At 33.8% G+C, this 22,310-nt stretch overlaps 2 protein-coding genes across 3 annotated transcripts in view; one reads left to right on the top strand and one right to left on the bottom strand.

Annotated features, from left to right (window-relative positions):
- The window catches only part of LOC127851509 (uncharacterized), a 39,348-nt gene extending 25,084 nt beyond the window's left edge, over positions 1-14,264 (top strand). Inside the window, exons 1-3 of one of the 2 annotated variants that reach the window (XM_052385318.1) lie at positions 7,694-8,159; positions 11,786-12,792; positions 13,323-14,264. In XM_052385318.1, coding sequence (XP_052241278.1) covers positions 8,065-8,159; positions 11,786-12,792; positions 13,323-13,660 — 1,440 coding nt within the window. In that variant the 5' untranslated portion in view covers positions 7,694-8,064 and the 3' untranslated portion in view covers positions 13,661-14,264. Of the gene's footprint in view, positions 1-7,693; positions 8,160-11,785; positions 12,793-13,322 lie in introns of those variants that run through there. The other variant, XM_052385317.1, reaches the window with a different exon arrangement.
- On the bottom strand, positions 2,444-5,356 carry LOC127851514 (basic phospholipase A2-like). The gene is made up of 4 exons (XM_052385342.1): positions 5,161-5,356; positions 4,582-4,756; positions 3,960-4,081; positions 2,444-3,423 (listed from the first exon to the last, which is right to left on the bottom strand). The coding sequence occupies exons 1-4, from the start codon at positions 5,216-5,218 to the stop codon at positions 3,308-3,310; spliced, it is 471 nt and encodes a 156-aa protein (XP_052241302.1). The 5' UTR covers positions 5,219-5,356; the 3' UTR covers positions 2,444-3,307.
- Positions 14,265-22,310: the final 8,046 nt, after the last annotated feature.

The following is a 22,310-nucleotide window of genomic DNA, read 5'->3' as shown; positions in this document are numbered from 1 at the left end:
AATTTCCGGATTGCTATTAAACTTTGACTTGACTAGTCAACTTGGAATTATCTAAAACTATGAGATACCAGACTCGATTATTAATCTTTGCGCGGCCTTAATAATAATATTTTCCCAATCCATGCTTGTACGCAAAAGGGAGAATGCAACTGATTTGTGTCATATTGTAGTATACTTGATTCTATGAATTTGGTATTTAAATAGCAAACATGAAATAACACACAGCGGGGTATATTGAATTTATGTATATCCTTAAACACGTTATTCTTTTAAAGCCTTATAACGTAATACTTTTTATATTTGATAATCTGATATGACAATAGTATCACTATGTAAGAAACATCCCTTGTAGTTATGAAAACAGATGCAGCCTCGAGTAAACACGTTGCATTTATGGCATCTCTAACGAAAGACGTTCAGTATACAGGAGAAGCTCCGGTTATCTTCGACCACGAAAGACTTGATACTCAAGTGGCATACGACATCAGACATGGAATTTTCCGCGCACCAATGTTTGTTGGATAATATTTTTGTTTCTACACGCGTATTGTCATAGTAATAATATTTATTTTTTGCAAGTCTTTACACATCTGCATATGTCCTCTATCAGTAAATGTTTAATTGCGAACACATATATCTTGTCACTTGTTTAAAGAACGGAACATATGCATTCAGTATGACACTATCGGTACAACCGGGAAAACTGTCTGTGTCAAGATGGTGCGGAATTCGCTCTCAGAGGACATTGCCTACATCTATATTAACCCAGTGCCTGATCGATGGAACGAAAGATCCACGTTTATTCTCATTGACCAACGTCTGGCTAGATTGTTTACCCGGTGCAACAACAGACGTAGCTGGTGGTTACTCGGGCTTCATTCGTTTTTCGCTGAATTCCTTGTTAACTAAAAGAACGGACGAACCTCTTTTGGAATTAAATTATACTTTTTTCGCCATTATCATTATCGTCTTTAATATTTATCTGAGCTTTATCAAAGCACAGAGTAATTAATGTGAGCTTGTGTGTTAAGTCTATGTCCTTTGTCGTTTGTCTTGCTTAATCTATATATAGCACTAACTTCTCTTAAGTCCTCTGTTGGCGACCAATCTTTATCGGGAAGTATGATTATATTTAAAACATCTAGACCAGTTCCACAATTGAATGAAGAATGTCATAAACATATGGTATTCCTGCCAAATCTAAAAACAAAATTAACAACTTTAGAAATAACACTTTATAATAAATAAATATTGAATCCTGACCCAAAACGTTTATTTTGACAATATCTAGACAACGTTCGAATGTTTGTCGAACTGGACCGCTTGATTTGCACAGTACTCACTGAGGTGTAGTTTAAGAGTTAAGAGTGAAACTGTAGTATCTATTATTTATCACTGCTGATATGTGTGTGAAGGTATTGAGTTTTACATGTGTGTATTTGAAGGGTTATAGTGTTAACAATATGTACTATTTTAATGAACATCGCCTAAATGTAATGACAATCTCAAATTACGAAAGACCGTAACACCTTGCAGCATCAATAACGGAGCTTTCTTACTGTTCTGTTCCAGCCTTAGTAATATTGCTTTGGTTTTATTACTTTTCTTATTTATTATACTTCTCTGATGTTCCTTAGCCTATCTTATTAAGTGCCAAGTGTCTAAAATGTATCCTTTATACGATAGAGACATTTGTGTTCTTTAATACTATTATGACATTAATCAATGTTCAACAATACAATCCGTAATGCGGCGTTGTGTACAAAGAGACATCTACTTCAATCCCGGTGACTAATTTACTCAGCAAAAAATAAAAAAGTCTGAATAGCGTCCCCAATATGATTTATAAAAGAAAAACCTCTTCAATGTATGTCAGAATATGAGCCACGATATGGTGCACGTACACAAGTGTGTTCCAGATATGTGGTTGTGTAATATAAATTAACACTGTTCAATTATGAATAGATTTATAAACACTATGACTTTGACTTACATTATGTTTAAACACTTATAGAACAAAATACCATGATGACGACTGACAATTAATTGTTAATCGTAAATGTCAATTTTCTTCGGTCGCAGTGTTCATTATTAAACTGTTTGATAAATAAAGTTATTGTACTAGAGACATACTTTTGTTTGAGATATCAAACGTGCCCGAATATACTTATCATTATCTGCTTCCAACCGCTTTGTATACACAACTTTATTTGTAAGCAATAACATTTCCGTTTTCCACGTTGATCAAACTAACTTAAAATAATCAACACCATATAGAAATGAGGTTTCCTGTACCTAATTGAGATAATCACCGAGCATACAAGCGCTTATCCGACATTTTAGGTTATGTATTATTATTCATATCTTTATGATTAATGTCGGAGTAAAGTCTAGAGGTTTCACGTTCATATAGCACAAAAGTTGTGAAAAGAAAAACAACGACTTGTTTTATTTATATTTAATTCATATCATCTGAAGACATCAATACATCAATACATGTATATACATACGCAATTATTAAAAAATCAAAACCAGATTATTTTTTTTAATATAAATGAAAAACATCGTTAATAACAATTACTTTATTACTGTCTTACACAGAAAAGAAACTTGCTAAAGCAGTTATGTGATGATGAGTCGTCATCATTTTAAAGGGGACAGCTATATACATTACATTAAAAATAATGTTTATAAATACAATGTTTATAAATAATGCTGCTGAAATGCAAATAATCCCACTAGAACGCAGGTTGTGCAGTTCGGAAAAAAACTACAGACTGGAAAGAATAGGCAGATCTATCTTAATCCTTAATATAGTGTAACACAACGTAATTTATCAATGCAAATATTGTATCTCTTGCAAAACATTTCACTGCTTGCCAAACGTACATTCCTGGACTGTATATCAATGGACAAATGTACAACGGAAATCCTGAATCCATTTACAAGTATCAGAATTGTTCGTATACGTTGTATACTGCATATAAAATGCTGCAGACAATTTTATAAATCTCGATATCTTTAGCCAAGATTGGATTCTAAAACCTTTATTCATATAACCATAACCGATGTCAAATACCATGGCTAAAAAATGGCCGAAACGTAACCAAAACGTGCACCTGTTAGGATATATATTTATTTATGCAATCGCTAACCCAAAAAATATCCTAAAGTGAAAATAACCAAAAGTTATCCGCTGGATAAGAGTTATCCGATTTATACACTTGGCTGCAGATGTTTTCGTAATACAGTTAGAGATTGCAAAGAGAACCCGCGTGACCGAAAGAAAAGTCACATGACTGAATCATCAGACGCACTGTCTGCGATCGTAGTGCTGGTACTGGGGATTGAACTCTGACTTGCCGAGACAATTGGCAAGCTGCAGGTCACAGTCGCAAACCTTCCTGGCACACTTGGCCTCATCTGCAAACATAACAACATAACAAATGATATAGTGTGTACATTTGTACACATTTTAGAGTTGACATATCAGCAATTTGTTTTATAATTTTATCATTACATTTCGTCAAATTTGCGATTATTAATTATGCGACTGTTATAGTTACAAAGACATTTGCATTTACGAAGCCGTGTATTGCTATACGTATTACGAAATTAAAGCGGGCGAATATCTGGTTAACTATGTGTTTAATATGGCAATATGGCTACTTTGGTTGAGTGAAGGACGAATATCACCTCAAAGTCATAGTGATATAAACAATGTCAGCCCCCCCCCCTTCCATCAAATAAATATTGTGAAATAATATCACCCCAAAGGCGCATTCATCTAAATGCATGGTGAAAGAATATCACACCAAAACACGGTGATATTATATCACCCAAAACACATAAGGAAACAATATTACCTCAAACACTTTGTGATTAAATATTAACTAAAGATGCGGTGGTAAAATATCAGCCCTCAATTTTTTTATAAGCATGCATTCGCATTTGTATACCTTTGCACATACACCCGGTGCCGGTACAGTGGTGGTTGTATCCCACAAAGAGGCCGCTCCAGAAGCTGCAGTGGTGCTCCGTGTGGACTTCCCCGTAGCAATCGTCGTGGGCCTTGCAACATCTTCATTTGAAAGAGGGGAATAGTTGGATTAAGACATTATCACAAGGAACGTGTATGTAAAATACATACAAACTGTGGATCAATATTGAAGTAATGAAAGTCTACTTTATTACAATAAAAGATTCGCACCGATGCACAATGTTCACACATTGAGGAATAATAAACTGAAAAAAAAACAAAAAACATTATAATGTAAAACTTACAGTGACCAACCGCTAACAGTTATTTATATTATGGACATGGTAAGTATCTTACACAGTATAACAAATCTAAACAATGTTTATAACGCGACCGTTTTGAAGCTATCGTCGTACTTGGTCACATGTGCATTTTTTAAAAACAGCCCCTATAAAACAATTAAGAAAAAATAGCTTCTTTTGGATTACATATATTGACTTTCGACATTAATTAGTGAAACGTTTTTACTCATAGTCACAAATAATGAGGTAAAACATATGTGTCGATTGATTTTAGCGTCCAATTAACCCGCTCGGCCCCACCTGTCCGCAGCATCCACGGGCTGACTCCCCCTCTGTCCGTAACCACAGAAACAGCCGTACGGATTGAAGCTGAGGCACGAGCGGCCTGTGTACTGGTTGATCATGTGACACATCTGAAATGCGTTACGGCGTACGCGGCCAACTCTGCTAGTGTCAAGTGAAGTTGAGAAAACGCCTGAAGTGTTTATAAAAACGATTGTTAAATGTTGGAACATCAGATAATAAATTATGTATTTTTATATAAAATCATCATACAATGTATGTTTTGCTGCTTAAGGAATTTCAAGAATTGGAATAATAGTACCAAACTGTCACAAATCGAGAATTCGTTATAACAAATAATTCGGAAGTATAAAACAAGGATTTTAATGGCAAGTACATGCAATATATTATATGTTGTCCAATGCCATCCAAATTATTTAAACACTGTGTTACGTGCGTAAAAACACTCGAGTGATAGTAAGGAAAGAGCTGAATATATTCATTTGTTCAATATTGGGCGAATTTTTATAACAAAACAAACTTCATATTAAACTTTGTCAAATAATCGTACACATACGTATATAAAGATTGACTCACCTACGATGCAAACTAATAAACAGATCCAATAAATATTCCATGAGTTTTTAAAATCCATCTTGTCGTTACGAATTCACACACTATTCGCAGTGTTTTCATCCGATCGAGTGTCTGTCTGTCTGGACTTGGGTTATTGATAACCCTGTCTGCATCTGATTACGATGTCAAAGTGATAGCAGCTAAAGTAGTTTAGTGAACAACCGCAAACATAAAGGTCATGCTACTGTAAATGGCAGTGTTAAACGGGCCTGTTATCGAACATTTTATTGACATTAAACTATGTAATGTCTTTATTGTATATGTCTTAACATCTTGAAATGTCACATACCTTTAACGATTATTATATTATCTCCATGTTCTACAACGAATTACAAAAATGACGTACATGAAATGAATTACATTTAATGACAGAAATGTACGATTGTGTTCAATGTTAAGACACACGTTTCTTTTTTCATTTGCATTAACCCATATACACTTCTCCTTAGTAATAAATACATGTGTACCAGTAACTTGTCATGTGAGAAGCTTGTCGTGAAACTTACACAAAGTGTTTCTATTTGATAAATTCAATTTTTAACTTCTGTATCCGTTATAACTGCACTCATTTTCTCCAATTGCTTTTGTAATTATTATTAAACATTGCCGGAACTGTACGTAAACGAAATATCTCCAGCGAAGCGAATATTGTATTCACTAATCATGCTAAATGCGCTGTGAGCCTGTGGCATATGCAACGTAATTTTTGTGACACATTGCACGCATAGGAACATGCAAAGGGAAGTCAAATACGAAAGTATATGTGATATTCATTAAATGCTCCACTAGCCATCTGACTACATTTGCTAGTATTTGTATACTGCCATCAGTATACTAAATTATATGTTTCAAATCATTTGTAAATATATTAGTTTTGTTTTAGGGAATATTACTAAGTAAAAATGGCAGATCCATGCAATCGATCAATATCATTTTTTATATTTCATGTGAAGCTGATATAAAACGACAAAATCTCTGAAGTAATATTTAGGGTACATGTTTTGTATAAATTGTTTTTACCTACTAATAAATCCTAACAAGAAGACCATAATGGCTCTGAAGCTCTTAGCTGAGTACATCGTCGTTTGTAGATCTAGTTGTCGTCCCCATTAGACCACGAAAATCATTTGGCATATACATGATTGATATTATCAGCGAGAGCGTAGCGCTAAACGGTCATAACTGACATTTCTATTACAAAAAAAAGACTAACTAGAACACAAATATAACCTGTATACATATTAAAGCTACATTCTGCTTGAAAAATCACTTGACGAGACGCCGTTACTAGAAATGTAATAATGTTCAGTTAACAAAAACTGTGGCTACAGTTGCGACCGTTTCGAACTGAAAATGATTATACACATTACAGTTTAAGAGACGTTTCATTGTTTGGCATCACAATCATATAACATAATTAATACAATATTTTTCCTTCAAAATTCTGTAAGACTTAATGTTTATTGTTTTGAAGAAATTTGCTACAAATAACAACATTAAACAACGTGATAGAGGCCGCTTAATAAAATATTTCTCATGTCCGCTTTATGCCACCATAGATATCAAAATCATGTGACACAATTTCTATTAATATTATTGGTAAGGGTGTCACGATACGCTCACCTTACGATACGATACGTATCGCGGTACAGTGTGTACGATACAATACGTATCGCGATACGTATCGTCAGATGGACACAACATACAAACCATTTAAAACATTTTTTCAATTTTATTTAAAGACCTCTATATATGTGTCATGCAATTAACAAAATATCATATAATGTCATGAAAGTACACGAATTGACAATTAGTTATTATTATTTACAAATCTAAAACTGTGATTAAATATGAACACGAAATTTTGAATATGTTTAAAAAATACGGACGACTGCTTTATGTTTCTTTTACAACGATAGATTATTTAAGTTAAAAATTAAACGTGTTTACCAACTAGTCAAACTGGCTATCTTTGCTTGTGCCGTTAAAAAACTCCAAGCGTTATTCTTAGACCAAATAAAATATTGCACCTTGTTTCGTGACGTAGGCGACACAGCATATGGTTGAGTGGTTGAAATTGTTTTAATGGTTTCAAAGAAATTGCGAAATTCTCAGCGGAATCACAAAATCAGAGCTCATGCTTAGGAAAGTCGTGATATAAAGCAAATGTTTATACGCAATAAACGCCTACCACTTTCTTACTGATAACACAAAATGCTACCATATTTTTATTATAAGCTCGCTGGAGTTGATTTCAATTCAACATCCGACATTTTTTGGGGGCGAATTACAGTTACTTCCCTTGAAATACGTCATGGAAAATGCCGTACCGTACCGTACCGTACGGACTCGGAGGCGCATCGTGAACCGTACCGAGAGGAGACTATATACGATATACCGTCCCCCGGAGAACCGTGACACCCTTAATTATTGGCCGCTGTATTTGCCGATAAGGTCATTGTGTACACACCGGTCTTACTGACAATAACGAAGTGACTTCACAATCTATGTATAGAATGCCGATAAGGTGGTTTTAACATAGGTTATCGACAAATGTTCGCTAGTGTTACAGTACGGTTTAATAAACCCCACGCACATGTATGAGTATTTTAAAATATTTTGGACTTTGGACACTCATTGGCTAAGATGGCAGAAAAAGGATCAGATTTAACATACGATGTTTGCTGCAATGTTTGTTCAGAAGAGAGTGTAAGCAGGGAAGCTTTGTTTTATTGTCAACAATGTTCTAAAGGCTTCTGTGACGACTGCATCGGCTTACATAAATAGCTCTATAAAAGACACGTTACTCATGGGAGGGAAGAATCGAATTTGTGGCCTACTTCAAAAGCGGCTTTTGAGGATTTAATGTTTTGCCAACACCATACCGATCGCAAGATAGAGATGTTTTGTGAAGATCACAGTAAACTTTGCTGTGCTCTATGTCACTTTCACGAACACAGGTCGGTTTTTCAAAAAAATGCAGATACTAATTCATTAGGGTTAAATACAAACTTTGTATTTGTAAATAATAATAAACTACAGTCTAAACATATTTCATTTACTGGTATGTACGTATACTGTAATGTAGTATTTAAATATTAGTTGACACGTAGAGGGCTTTTTAAATCGAAAGTTGAAATAACTACCAAAAGTACCATACAAGATCCTTCACGTTAGGCCCACGTTCGATTTCAGTTTCTACATAAATCAATATTTTATTGAATATATTATATAAATGTTATCCGTATTGTTTATATTTTATATTAATAACGTATTACAATATACATATTAAATCATATTTATATAGAAAACAGTTAAAAAATAAATAGTTATAATCAGCTGAACAACAAGCATAAGTAGAATATTATCGTCTTACTTTTAATCAACATCCTCAGTGTGATTACCGCGCATTTATGACGTCAATCAGCTTCGTTTTTGTATACGAATCAGTGTATGTGCGAAATGAAATAACGTGTGGTGATCTGTTTCCAGTGGGCTGCAAGTATTTTTCGCCCGTTTCATAACGTCATAAGTACGTCGCGTAGGGTATAGTTGACGTAGGGGTATTTTGACGATCACACATTTTCCGGAGTAAACACGAGTGTTGAGCATGCTCGGTGTAAGTCACATGTTACTTCATTTGTATACACGCAATTCATTCAACAGATGACCTAATTTAAGTGATATCGGTAATAAAAACGTTAAATAAACAAACTCATATTCGTACACAATAGTTTTCATCCATTTTAAATAACCATAAAATATTCCACCTCATCATTTAACTTTAAAATCTTTTTTATTTTTAATCCAAATGTTGTCGTTTCGTCTGTTTTAAACACAGAACATTCCAGCGAAGTCAGGAAATGCTTTTTTGTATAAATATATAATACACTGTTCAACAGAAAAAGGTTTACGGCGAACGAGAAAAATAGGATGAACTTTAAGTCAAATTTTAGTAGGATATTAAGGGGTGTTGCGGCAGTTAATTTATATGAGGATATATTTATAGCAACACCGATGATGCTATTATCAACTCAATATTTTTGTTATCAATATCATCAGAAATGACAATCTCCACGCAGAGTTGTCGTTCCTTGCTCTCACATACACCTCTGCGAAAGGCTCCGCATGCCATATTGCCCAGAAACTGGGTAAAACCGAACAAACGCATTCAATGTATATTTGATTTGGATTTTTTTAGGATCAGAGGCGTAAAATAATGAAATAGGAATTTTAAATTTACGATACATCGTGCAAAAACTTGCGAGTTTTAATGCAACTCTTTGGAACTATTTTATTGCCCATTTACTCAGATGGAATCATTCAACCTACTTCACAAATGTAAACAATTTAACATAACTTTTATTGAGTGACGTTAGGCATTGCTTCGACGTATGTATGTATGTAGGTTTGTTAACATCACAAAACCATATCAATTTTATAATAATGAATTGAGACTGTTATAAGATATTATGGTATGAGATGGTTTTTTTTTAATGCAGTGAATGGAATGTAAGCGTCGTGCAAGAGATTGTTTAGTATACTGTAACCTCCATGATGAACGTTTGGAATTATCATGACATGAATGAGACTTTTTCATAAAAATAGTCCGTTCTGAGCCCGTCACAGAGGTGAATGTAATGTAACCGTCGTGCAAGAGATTGCAGAAATGACCGAGTTGGTTCATAATACAATTGTCAGTGGTTCGATCCCAGGATGGGTTAACTTTTTTTATACTTTTTTTTTCTTTCCTTAATTTCATACTTGTTTTATACTGAAGCTCTTTAGTCCTGTTGTTTACATTTATCAATTTAAAGCATTTAAATACAAACTTCAAAACATGCCGAAATCTGTGAACATGTAGATCTAAGTTATTAATGATTAAGGTCGAGTTTGATACTGTATGGTATTATGTTTGTGATCAAATATTGCTTTTTATTAATGTCTTTTGGTAAGCTGTTGTGATCCCAGTTAAGATTGTAAACAATATCTAATGTTTATGCATATTTCTGACTATCTATGTACTGGTACTTGGGTTTTGTATTATTGCTGTTTGTTTAAATGAAATTTGACGTCTAGACGGTAGGGATAATTAAAACAAAAATCTCTGTTAAAAGTGCGGTGACCCCCTTTTTTTATTTGTGTATTATGATGAAAATACGTGGATGAACATATTTGAGCAGTTTCGCAGAATTCTATTTGGCAGAATTTTTTTAAATTCCATTTATTTGGTTAAAATAGTAAAAAAAGATGTTTTTTTGGGTGACATAAACATTTAAAAAAATACATTTCTTAAAATTTAACTTGTGTACTCCATTTTATTGGTAGTGTGTGGTTTAATTAAATGGTATATGATGTATCTTAGCTTAAATAATATCTACATGTTGCCAATTTCATAGGTTATTAATTATTATTACGCAATGAGAGATTTTTCAGTTTTATTGAAAAAGTACATGTTATATAATGGTGAATAAAATCAAAACAAGGCAGGTGACCCTATGTTTTTATTTCATTTTTCATATAGTGTTTGTATGTATATCTTAAATATACATTTTTGACAAAATGTATTTGATGGAAAAAAAAATCAGCAACACCCCTTAAACACTTTCAAACTGTCATACCCAGTAATATTCTTTTTTTTTATTTAACTTACACATGATATAACATATTGTGACATATTTTAGTAATTAGTGCACTTGGCATTTTTTACAACCATTGCTATAGGTTTGAATGATAGATCGAGTTTTTCATCCAGAGATCACAGAGAACATTAAATGATCATTGGAGATAAAGATGATAATGGATATTATGAATATTACACGACGCACTTTTCACATAAAATCGATATTCCAGTTGAGATTGAATTATGCAAGTTTTCCATTAATTGGGTAAGGGGTTGTTAACTTTTTTTGTGCAGTATAATTGAGTTGATTGTGACCGTCGAAAATACCCTACATGTTGCACAGAACATTCGCAGTGAGTGATTTATTGTAAAAGAAAACCAACTTAACGATGCAAACAGGTTTTTTTTGTAATTTGTGTTAGTTATATATTTGTTGTGAATATCCAACATTAATTATGTGTTTGCAATCTGATGAGAATTAATAAAAAAAGCCTTACACCGTCGAAAATACCCCACACCCGGATAATATAGTCGAGTTTTTGACGTCAACCTAAATTATTTGGGGTGCACAGATTTATCATCACAATGGTCACAATAAATAAAACATTATTATTAAATACTTTAAAATTCATAGTATCACTAAACTTGATAGTGTAATTAATTAATGAAACTAGTCAAGTATGCCTAGCATTTAGTGTGAGACGGTGAACTATTATAGCAAATATATTATATAGTATATTTGAACTTTCTTTGAATTATCAGTGAATATGAAAAAGCGGTTGCAAAGTATGTTTATAGATATATGGATACATTATGTAGACACAACTGATTATACACACTGGGTTTTGTCGACGCACACTGATCATTGCAGAACAAGTAGTAATGTCTTGCTTCATTCTTATGCATTAACAAAATGTGCATTGCCAAATTACGACTGCTACTTAAAACTGTGTTGTATTGCAGACAATGTGCCAAGCTTGTGCTTATCAAGGAAAAATCAACAGAGGAGATTCTTGATGAGTTTCATCAAATATCTACAACTATTGCCGAATGTGAACAAAACCTTGAAACAGCCATAGGTGACGCATATAATTGGCTGAAAACATTGCAAGATTCATACGAGGAAGCGAATGGAGAAATTAAAGATTTTCGTACCAAAATAAATAATATCTTCGACGAACTGGAGAAAAAAACTATCAATTCACTGGATGATATGTATCACACAATAAAGAAATCTATTCAGTTAGAACTAGAAACATGTTCACGGATTCAAGACGAGTTCAAACGATTCAAAGATGTACATAAAATAAAAGAAAACCCATCGAATGAACTTGTTTTTGTTGCCTACCAAACATCGTTAGATAATATCTCTCAAGCGAAAATTATTTTGAAAGAAATGGCTGTTAACGCAAATCCAACCATTTCATTTGAAAATAATCCTGATTTTGAACAATCACTCATTCGATTTTCTTCTATCGGGAATTTTAAACGAGAAGTCAAACAGTTGAAGAAATCAACCAATGAGCTAATAAAGTGTAGCAACAAAGTTCTGTACAATGTACGGGTTCCATCTGATAGCCGTAAATGTGACATACGAAGTATTTGTGAATTACCTAAAAGAGAAATTCTTATTTTGGACTACGCAAATAGTCGAGTAAAATTGTTAAATAAGCAGTACAAAGTTGTCTCACACGCAGACTTGCCTGAAAGTCCATATGATATGTGTAGTATCAGTCCTTCTGAGGTCGCCATTACGATTACTGACGGTCAAAAAGGCACAGTCAAATTCTTAAGTGTCAACAACGGACAGATAGTGACTGGTCGAACATTTAGCTTCGAACATAAGTGTCATGGCATTGCACATGCGGAAGGTCACTTGTACATAGCATCATGTACTGAATTGTACCAATACACAATGGATTGTACTCTTGTAAAGAAGATCTATGAAGATTCGTCAGATAATTGTTCTGGTATGTTTGAATTTTAATATTCGGATAAACTTTTAGGATAACACCATGTTCAGGTAATACTAGATAAAATAAAATATAAAGTCTAAGTCATGAAATCGTTTATGTTTTACAAAGCGTTTTTGTAAATTACCGCAACTCATTAAACATTAAAATAACTCAAACCAACTGATTAAAACAAAATCTTTGTCTAAATATTAAACAAGTGTCAAGTTCAAGGTTAATGCTTGCTTTCATGGTTCAATTTGATCATTCTTACAGTCATGTATATATTGTTTCTTTCATGTCTTTACTGTTCCTTCTCTGTTGGTAATTATAATTGAGAATAAATGACCATAGCTTTAAACACATTAATTTATATTTTGAAATCGCCAAAGTGTTTAATTTTGATTCGAGAAAAAAAGTGTACTAGCATACATTGTTTAACTAGCCAAATCGCATAATAGGTAACTAGAATTCCTGGTAATCAGGTACATGTTAGATCACGTCTATATATAAAACTCTACGCGAATAACATCATAGTGTATTTCCAGTCTTCAAGTGCGCTATCAGTCCCGATGGAACTCATCTATATGTAACTGACAGAAGTCGACACAAGCTCCTGACATTGTCCAAGGATGGCACTCTCAAATCAAAATTGCTTGATTCTGCACATCGACGTCCTGGAGGTTTACACGTGTCTGAAACAGGCCAGTTGCTAGCGTGTTGGAGTGAGGCAGTAGTCCAAGTGGATGGTGAGGGACGGATGGTAACGTTGGCTTCAAAGGAGGGCGGTCTTAACTGCACAGAGTCTGTATATTACAATGCACGTACTGGCAAAGTGGTTGTTGGACATACTAGTGACAGCATCCTGGTTATTACTACCATTTGAAAAACACGTAATGTGCATTAGCTATTTTTAGTTTTGCAATATATTTGAAGATCCTAAGGGGAGACGTGAACATATTATTTTGCATCTGAGCTTAAACACAACAGACACCATGACATTTATTTATACGGCTATTCTAGACAGACAACTATCCTTAACACAAACACAACACATATCAAAGTGGTCAGCTATTCAAAAGTTATAACAAATGTGGTGTTGTTGTTGATTTTTAACCATCAGGAGTGGCATGTAATTGGCATTCACATTACTTACAAGGTTCAATGTTTTAATGTCTGTCTCTGAATACCTCCATCACGTCTTTCGTCCATCTGTCTGTTTGTCTGTCCGGAAAACTGAAATGACAAGGAAAGTATTAACCATACACTTAAAGGTTTTTGAAGATATCAAGCCAAAACTCTTTTTTAGTCCTATGTATATTTTCTCGGCATACACTATATCAATTACAAAACGTGTTTTAAGTAAATTATGGATTAAACAAATAATAACTATTTCCATCGCCAGCCTATTATCCTTTAAACCACGCCCATTTCATGTATGTTTTTAACGAATCAAACACCCAGCATGATATGCCCACCATCATTATATTCTTTAGTCATAACACTTTTCATTAATTCGTTTCATTGTGCTTTTTTGGTGTTAGTAGTGATACAAATATATGATCTAGTGAATTTAGAAGCAGTGCTTTGGCGAAAGGTATCCGTCTAAGCAGTGTAAAAGAGTATACGTCTACGATTTCAATATCACAGACCTGTTGAACTTTCAATTGTTAAACAAAATGCATAATCGTGTTTTCTAATATAATATGAATCACTTTCTCAAGAACTTTAAAAGCAATTGCCCCTGATGTCTGTATGTATTAAAAGCCTATACAAGTTGTGTTTTCATAGTTAATGCTTAGGCAAAAGAATCAAAAACATTCATGAGCAAGGTCTTACATGCAAAAGCGAACGTGTCAGATCAGTCCTGAATTTAACATGTGCCATCAGAAAATTCTGATATTTCGTACGCTGTCTTCAATTGTTATACCTTTTATTTATTTGCTTACCCTTATGTTAATAGCAAGAAAATTAATTGAGTCTCCTTTGCGAAAACCCTTCTATACAGAAAGTATTTGACAATAATCCATGCTTGTGTATACATGCCATAGTGATATGCATTAACATAGATATCCATTTTTGAAACATTTGTAAAAATATAAAAAATAATTACAAAAATACTATTATAAATCTAAAAGCTGCTTTTATGGAGTGGGAATACATAAATTCGAATGCTTTTTGAAATCGATTGTCATAAGTAATCAAGGTTAATAATTATCTTAAGCATTTGAAAAGATAACGTACTTTTTGTTTCCACCAGTACATTGGTCTTACATGCAGCAAGTTTATATTTGGGAGATTCAAATATGAAATACTGTTTTAATCTATTGACATGTTAACATGATGTGTATTTGAACACAGCATTTGATAATATTAATGTTTTAAAGATTTTAGATAACGCCTCGGATTGTCTTTTGGAATGCAAGTTATAATTGTATGAGTTTGTGTTATGGATGGAATTTTGTGAGAAAAACATCCTCTGTTAATTCTTAATAAAGTGGCATTGTCTCGTCCCAAAAACAGTAGTAAATCCTTCAGAAAGGACTTTATTTTTCATAGTTGTATGAGTTATTGATACTTGTATAGTATGCCCTACTTTAATACTGAGGTATAGGTCAAGTTACAGTTTGTATGCAAGATGAAATTCTGGTATAGATTTGCGCTTACAAGTCAATATCTCTTTAACTATACTACAGATATACAATAAACGCGTCCTACGTGTCTTAAAGATCATAATGCAAGGTCAGCGACAACGATTCATAAAACTGACCATGCAATTTAGCAGAATGCCTCTTTAAAATTGAGGAAACAATTTGTGTTCTTCAGTCAAGAACTTTTGTTTTCTTTTCCAATCTTGATGAAACTTTGGATCTATACATGTTGCACGCATGCACGTGGACAAAGCGTTGGATGTGATTGCAACTGGGGCCATTATAGTAACACTAACTATTTCTTAAAATAGATAAAGTGTTCCTGCTCCATAATTATGTGTCGTTCGGTTTAAAACATATGGCGCAGAAGTTTTTGGGTAAATAGCTTATTGTACGCGTAGGTTAAGTTGTTAAAACATAGTTTCGTGAAATGGTGATGATTGTTGTTGCTACTGTACATGAAATTAATAAATTTTCAGGTGAAAGATCAATAAAATTCTTCAACTTCTTCTTGTAAAAGCCACCAGGTGGCTCAAAGAAGATTAAAACTATATCAAAACACAAGAATATTTCAGTGCCCAATCAGGACAGGCGCTTGTTGTTTTGTATTCACATATTATTATCATAAGACGATTTGTCGCGTTAACACACGTATTCCTACCTAAAAGATCAATTACACATGTGTGGATCAATTGAGGATTGAAACATTCCTGTCCCGGCCATATCTTTGTCAAATATTTATGGATTAAAAAATTACTTGTCACAAATGAAAACAATAATAATAAGACGCGTCGCGTGTTACACTCGTCTCCCTACCTTAAAGGACAATGCCACAATTAGAGACCTTAACTTTATTTAGGCCAAACAACACCTGGTACGGACTGTAACTTTGTCATTCATCTGTAATTTAAACTAATTTTAAACCAATAACCAACTTAAGAGTCGCGTGTATCCAGTGTCTCTCTACCTTAAAGGTCAAGGTCAAACAAATGGGTCAAATTCATATTGAGCCGTAAAATAGCATGTTGTTAACACATGTCTAACTTTAAATTAAAGTTACTGCATTGTGTAAATACAAGTTGTAAGAAGGACTTTTTATCAGGGCCATAGGAGGAATGAAGAGCAATATCAGACCGTTAAGCACAATATTTGTTTTATTTTTCAGTGAGTTGGACACAATATGTTGATATTTTTTATGAGAGAGATGACTTTTTTTTTCATGATTAACCCAAAATAGATTGTTGTCCATCCTCTAAATAATGCAAATGTACCGAACTGTCTGCATGATTCAGTACACAAAAGTCAACGTATGTCATTTATTTACTCTCAATTGTGTAGTTGACAAACAAATGTTATAACAATAGAAGTAAAGCAATCATGCCTGAATCAAATTGTGGCGCAACATGCGATACTGCACAAAGCAGTGTTGTGCTTTCAGGGATGTGATGTCCACTCCTTTCAGCTAAGTGCCTCCTAATTGCCAACATGGCTAAACAAATAGCTTTAAACTTAAAAGGATCTATTTGAGATTGAAGAATTTGACTGAACCCGCTTAAATAAGCAAACGTATTACTGTCCTCTTTGGCGTTTCCAAACTCGCAGCCATGACATTATCTCTTCATTGAAATCTAGCGGCACCATTTGAACTTGAAGCCATCGTCCTTTATAGCTGTAAACATCGTTCTGGGAAAACTAGGCTTAATGCATGTGCGTAAATTGTCATCCATGATTAGCCAGCACAGTTCACAAAGGCTAATAAGGGACGACACTTTTCGCTTTTTTTTAACTGTTTGTTTATATGAAGTCTGTTCTAAACGAAATCAACAATGAATTGGCTACGACCTTGTTATTACGCTACATGTACCTAAATTAAATTCAAGAAAACTCATAAAAAGGGAAATCATTCGATTATTATTAATTATTAATAAACAACAACTGTTCAGCGCTTCTTGGTGTTTACTTAAAGTGGACTACATTTAGTTAATCCCACAGACTGATGGACCAAGAATAAATAAATAAAACTAGATTTGACAAATGCTTGTGTTTATAATACATAAAATATTAACTCATAGATCGATAACGATGACGCATAGAATTGTCCCCTTAGAAATTTAGAAAAACACCCAGAGCTTTAAAATAATCTGCGAGATCTTCATTATCATTCGTTTTAAACGATACGATAAATTATCATGCAACATAACTAATACATTCTTATAATATATACCACTTCTTTAAATGGATGACTTATTAAACTGAAACCTGGTACAGCGTCTTACAAGTGTTTTTGTTAGTCATTTTTTATTCCAATATACAACTCATATCAAAGAAAGTCATCTTAAATCTCAAAAACTGTTGTCTTCACCAAAACTCAGATACTGGTTGAAACTGTATCTGCCGCATCAATGCATACCAACATCGCACATTACTGAGAATTATCCCTATTGTGACCACTAACTCAGCCCACAGTTGTCTGTATTTTATAGTTATTCTTTAGTGGTGTGAAGAACTGACAAATTTACTGAAGATGAAGACTTAACAATTAGCCTGTTTATGTATACTTTTAAACTTGGTTTAGTAATAACAATAAATGTAACCATTCGCTTTGATATTTAGTAAAGCGTAAAAGTACATGTTTGACCTTGTGTTCTATTCTTATGAAAATGAAGACTGCTATTTTGAGAGGATCGATGCACTTTTAGATTTAATGTTTGGCAGTCACTTCCGAGTCAAGACCAAAAAGTGGACCGCCGGTAGTAAAAAAGTCAGCTGCAGGCGACATCGAAGTCGGATTTTTCCTTCCGGTCTCGACTTTTAAAAATGTTAAATAGTTATTACGTGTGTCTGTATAACACGTGCAGTATTTTTTTGTATGTGTTATTTGATGCATGCAATGACTACAGTGCTTGAATACAATACACAGTTTTGATTCATATTACTACAAGCAGGTTAAATCATAATTACATAATCCTCGAAAATTAACTATGTCGGAGAGGTTATCTTAATTAATCTTTCATTGAGAACACACGTATAAAACGTCTTAACAGTTTGAATATACTCTCTATGTGGAAGAAACTTTATGTCTTATATTTGACGAAGTAACCGTCTGTCTAATTTCGTATATATCAACGGTACCTATGATTTACTAGATAAGCCATCAGTTGCATGTTTCTGGTTAACGTTTGCGAATTTTATACTAGTCAAGCAACTTACCCAGGAAAAGTGTGAGGTTTTTGTTTTTTATTATACACATCCTCGATGTGACAAATATTATGTTGAAAACAGCGAAACCCCATACAAATTACATAAAATAAACGCACAATCGTCATAAACAAATATTTTTGGTGAATGATAATCTTTTACAACCCTTCGTTCACTTTAAAGAATAATTGATAATTTCACGTTGATTTGAATGAGAGCTGTTCGGGCTACTAAAGCTTCGCACCAAAGTCACAAAACAATGACATACATAGGCCTATACAGAATTGTACCTCCATTTAGAAAATATTTATGAGGGGGAAACATTTCCGGATTCAAATATTGCCATGAATGCCTTAAGTGGACTGAAATCAGATTTGTTTACGCATGCCCCATGAACAATTTAACGATTAAAAGAAAACATTTAGAACATTCCACTTGATGTGTGTGTTTTGTATGATCTTTATACATGTGCTGGTAATTAAAGTCATTCGGAATTAAGGTCTGTATATACACGACAGTGTATTTCGAATAGTCTCGTTGCCCTTAATAAATGTAACATTATGTTATAAAATGTTTCTATCCGAATAATGGTACACACGGGTGATTTGTTTTATTGACAAATCAGGTAAGCAAACAATAGACGCATAGTAATAAATAATAAGTACCGAACCATATCAGCATCAGCCAATCTTGTACAGAACAGTTAGGTTTAATTTTTATGCAAAAAGTTCACGGCGTAAAATGTGTAAACCACTTCTTAGTTTGATGTGGGTAAACTATTGAGGCGATGTTAGTGAAAGTAGAGCATCACTTTCATTATATGTAAAGTAAATCGGGAACAACACACGACCTTTATACAAATATTAGTCATAATAAGTTTAGTATGATGATAACTTGAAGCGTGTGCATAAAACTATTGTATTATATATATAAATATAAAATATATGGTTTCATTCGCGACTCTCGCATTACAGTTTATGATTCCCCAGATCAATTGGTCAATAACATACAGCAATACAACACATGCTCTTATCCCAACCAGCAACAATATTACAAATGTGTGTACGCGATAGAAATGCTGCTGGTATCAACATGTATACAAAAACCGTGACACAGTGGCGCAATCACATGCCGAATTTAGAAGCACTGATCGGTCGCTATGCCTGTTATGGGGATTGAACTGTGGTTTTGCAGATATAAGTAATAGCCACTCAAGAACATTTTACGGACGTGTGTTTAATAATTAAATTACATAATTATCATTTATGAAAAGATAATGCCATGTACTCAAAACCATAATTACGCCCACGCTAGTTCCTAAGTTTATGAAGAACTTTATGTCAGTGTCTGCTGAATAAATTGTGACATTGATAACACTTAACAGATAGTTACGCATGGACTTGATTTCATGTAGCGCAGAAATTCTCATTAGTGCTTTCAATGGTCAACACGGAGTTTTTGCCAAATGTTCACGGTGATGCTGTGCTCATTTACTTGGGTGCATTAGTTCGTGCTTAACAATCAGCCGCTCACCGTTCAGGATGTAATGATCGAAGTCTTCCACTTAAAACAACAAATCTCAGCATTGAAGAACCATCTAACAGCTATTCAAAGCGCCCCTTCAACCAGTAAGTTGTTTAATATTGATTATCAGTATAATTCATTTATTTGCAACTTTATGTTCAAAGTTTTACATTATCTTTTATTTGAAATCGTGGCATAAATAATCGACTGCATATTGCTAAATATTTAATTAACAGCCCTGTTACAAAGTGTATTTTTACAAATTTTATACCATTAATGTATGCTCAGAAATGTATACTTATTTATCTTTATTGTCGAACATAAAAAAGCGGTTCAAAAAAATTGTCTGTGGTTTTGATATTCAGATATGACACTATTGCACTACATTAGCAATATTCCCTTTGCATGTCACAAGTGTAGAGAAATTGTCATATCTGAATACCAAAACCGCAAACTCATCTAGAAAGATTACAAATGTCAATATTATAAAAACATTAATTGATTAAACTGTATTTTTATTATTCAAATAATTATAGGCAGAGTAAATATTACACAACATAGGTCTCACAAAAACGTTTTACAAAAAATACAGTTATCCAATGCTAACGGTCTAAGAAATATTTGTTTTTCACTTTGAACCGCTCTGTCATGTTGGTCAATAATACATCAATCTGATATATCAATTTACATGTATATTAACTAAATAAAACACATGCTTGAAACTGATTAGCAGTTCCCTCTACCCCCCACATACACACGAAGAGGAATTTAGGGATATGATTTTATGAAAGTACCATACCTTAACTTTTGTTTGCTTATTGGATGCACACTTGTGGTTGGTTATAAATATAATTGTCACTGTCGTATTAAGAAGGTCGCATGTTTAACATTAATATCATAACTTAATGTCAAAGGTCGATTAAAGCATGTTAATCTAAAAAACAACAGCTTTTTGAGTAATAATTTTCCTTATGTATTAAAGGATTTCAATATAACTTCAATACATTTACCATTTACATGATTTTATTTGTAGCAAACACGAACTAACATGTAGCAGTGTATATTAAATGTATATCCTAATACACTTTATTGACGATGCGAACAGCATCGTCCAAGGTTTGATAATCACCCTAAAAAATTTCACAATGGCGGCCTATGTAAAAGACCGAGCCAGTCCGATTGAGATAACTCGATTTTTCAGTTACTTCCCTTTTGCATACGCCACTGCGTAGGAGCATTGATAACATTCTCCTGGTAGAGTTGTCGTTCGTGTTTAACATTCAACAATGGCCGCCTTAATGAGAGTCTCGATTCAAAACTTTCTTATTGCATACATTGGTTTGTTTCGCTATTTAGAAGCTGTCATTTAGGATATATGAATTATTTATTCACTAAATCTCCGGTTATGACAACAATAGTTGGAATTCGAAGGATATATACTCGATGTGAATGAAGGACTTTCGGGATCGTAACAGCTTGACACGGCAAAACTGGCATACTGATTACTGGTACTTTTAGTTATCAATATAAGTCACATTGTGCTTTATGAATTGTATTCGAGCATTTTGCGACGTATTGAATGACTATGATACCCGATATCAACATTTCATCGGGGATTTGCAGATCACCAAGCTATCCTGAGATTCAACATTGATTTCAAACTCTTTACTGGTTAGTACTCTTTCTTAGTGTTAGTACTTTTTATCATTTTAAAGTTAAATGAACTGTGTCAAGGTCGTTTGCACGTCGCGCACTAACTGTTCAGACAGAGTAGAAAATTATTCTTTTTCTCGGGCACTGCCGTTGCTCGGGAAAGGAGTACCCCTCAGGACTATTCCTAAGAGTACCTTTCGTCAGCTCAAAACGAAAATCACGGTTCTACCGAGTACCTTGTTGCTTAGTACGACTTTTTTGCTCTAGCGCAGACAAGAAATCCCGACTTCCGGTGTAAACAGTGGACCGGTAAAACTTCACCACGGTGTCTCCAGCACGCCTACGACCTAAAAACAGGTATTGGTAAGGTTGCATTCACTCATATAACCATCTGCCTGGTTATCCTTGGCTCCCACCCCTGCCACTTGGAAAAAGTCATAAACAATGGAACTTAGCCACTCGCCTGATCAAGATATCCGGGGATTGCCATCCGAATCCAGGTCCAAATAT

This window comes from Dreissena polymorpha, chromosome 11, assembly GCF_020536995.1.
Source record: "Dreissena polymorpha isolate Duluth1 chromosome 11, UMN_Dpol_1.0, whole genome shotgun sequence".
In the NCBI taxonomy this organism is placed as follows: domain Eukaryota; kingdom Metazoa; phylum Mollusca; class Bivalvia; order Myida; family Dreissenidae; genus Dreissena; species Dreissena polymorpha.
The sequence above is the reverse complement of the archived record's forward strand: the minus strand, read 5'-3'. Positions and strand labels throughout refer to the sequence as shown.